This window comes from Haplochromis burtoni, unplaced genomic scaffold, assembly GCF_018398535.1.
Source record: "Haplochromis burtoni strain Fernald_Lab_line unplaced genomic scaffold, NCSU_Asbu1 Contig_790, whole genome shotgun sequence".
In the NCBI taxonomy this organism is placed as follows: Eukaryota; Metazoa; Chordata; class Actinopteri; order Cichliformes; family Cichlidae; genus Haplochromis; species Haplochromis burtoni.
Window position 1 is genome coordinate 101,690 of NW_024583151.1, and position 1,833 is coordinate 103,522.

The window sequence follows — 1,833 nt, forward strand, 5'->3', positions numbered from 1 at the left end:
AGCCCTGTGTGTGTGTGTGTGTGTGTGTGTGTGTGTGTGTGTGTGTGTGTGTGTGTGTGTGTGTGTGTGTGTGTGTTTGTGGTCCAGAGTTTACACAGAGTTTAAAGTGGTCTCCAGATTATTTAATAACAAATTACATCACGTCAGTCTGTGGAGACTAGAGGCGAGGTCCTAGTGAAAGACACTCTCCAGCTGCATGATGGGAAATGTAGGACAAGAGGTTTCAGTGTTGTCAGAAATTACAATAATAAAGAAAAATAAATGAAAAGCACTTACGTGTGCAGGCACTGTGCGGCGGGTCCGAGTCGGCTCGATAGAAACCAGAGTGACATGGGCAGTAGGCGGAGCCTGGGATTCTTGTGTTGCTATTGGCTGGACAGGAGCTGCAGCCAACAGGTCCTGACTCGGCTTTAAAATGACCGGACGGACAGGCTGGAGACAAAGGCTTAGAATTAGCATTCACCTCTAAAAGCGCACACACATATGGGACTGTCCACCTTCACCATCAGCCTGAACCCACATGTGCACACACATCAGATCTCCAGAAGCGCTACAAAAACCGCACTTCCTCTATTGTCCACTAGGGGCTCCAGCAGCGTGCCAGTGCTCATAGACTTCCATGTTAAAATTTCAACTCTACAGCATGTTTACAACCTGATATAAAAAATAACAAGATTCAGTTACACACAGAGCGACGTGTTGTGGTTTATGAGTCAGGCCTATATCAACAATAGACCAGGTATAATCATAGAGTGCAGGGAACAGCAGGGTGTTTAAGTAAAAAGAACATGATTACACGTGTATAATAAGCCTCTGAAGGTATGACCTGAAGCGTTTTACATCCAAACAACTGTTTTCTGAATGCAGTAAAAAGCTCAGATAAATGTGCGTTACAGAAACCAGAGCTGACATCAGAGTGTTTTCTCACAGGTGGTGGGGTTCCACAGGGCTCTGTTATTGGTCCTCTACTTTTTAATTAAGTTTCATTTAATTCTGCTTGTAAATGCACTGGATGTTTATTGCTTCATCTATGGGGGGGTCTACTCTTTTTGTACCGCACCTGTTTAAACTGGTTAGGCTTAAAAAAGGATTAAAGTTTAAATTATTAGCGATATGGCAGGCAGCCTGAACTGGACCTCTGGATTGTATTTGTGCTGTTGGAGCCTTTTGGAGCATTTCTAATACAATTATCTGACCAATAATAAACTGCTGTGAGGTTAATTGGACTAAAAGACAGCTGGGCTCCATTTTTGTGTGAAATTCCAGAATTTTATTTGGACGTGACAGCAGCCAAAACGCGAATATTATATGAACATTATTTTGAAGCTATAAAATGTAGTCACACTGCTTTGCAGTTGCATTTATAAAGATCTTTTAGTAATAATTAGTTCTACAAACCGTAAAAACATTGAATGTGACCTGTTGTCTGAACACAACCAGTTTGAGTCAGTCAGAGAAGATTTGAGCTGTTGTATTGTTAGTCAGAGCTCACACAGGCTGCTGCCTCCTGGCCTCAGGCTCTAAAAAGACGAGGCTTCAGAACAATGGGACTAAAACCAACAATGAAGGTATCAGGCGTGCCAGCGAGTCCCAACTAAAGCAAATGTTCCACTCAAACATGACAGTGAACCTCGAAGCAGTAAAAGCAGCTCAGTGTGTCCAGAAACAGCTCAAACCCGTCAGTGGTCGTCCCCGAAAGAGATCAAACAGTCCCAAAGAAACACACCCGCCTCTCCTGCTCATGCACACTCCAGCAAACAGATGTTTATGAACATCTGGAGCCTTTTATTAGAAATGAAACATGTTTGTGACGTAGAGGTCGATTTCTGTCAC

At 43.1% G+C, this 1,833-nt stretch overlaps 1 protein-coding gene across 1 annotated transcript in view; it reads right to left on the reverse strand.

Annotated features, from left to right (window-relative positions):
- LOC102310961 (ephrin type-B receptor 4b) overlaps positions 1-1,833 on the reverse strand; it is a gene marked incomplete in the record, with an annotated part of 40,854 nt that overhangs the window by 19,073 nt on the left and 19,948 nt on the right. The window contains 1 exon segment of the mRNA XM_042215677.1: positions 277-432. Coding sequence (XP_042071611.1) covers positions 277-432 — 156 coding nt within the window.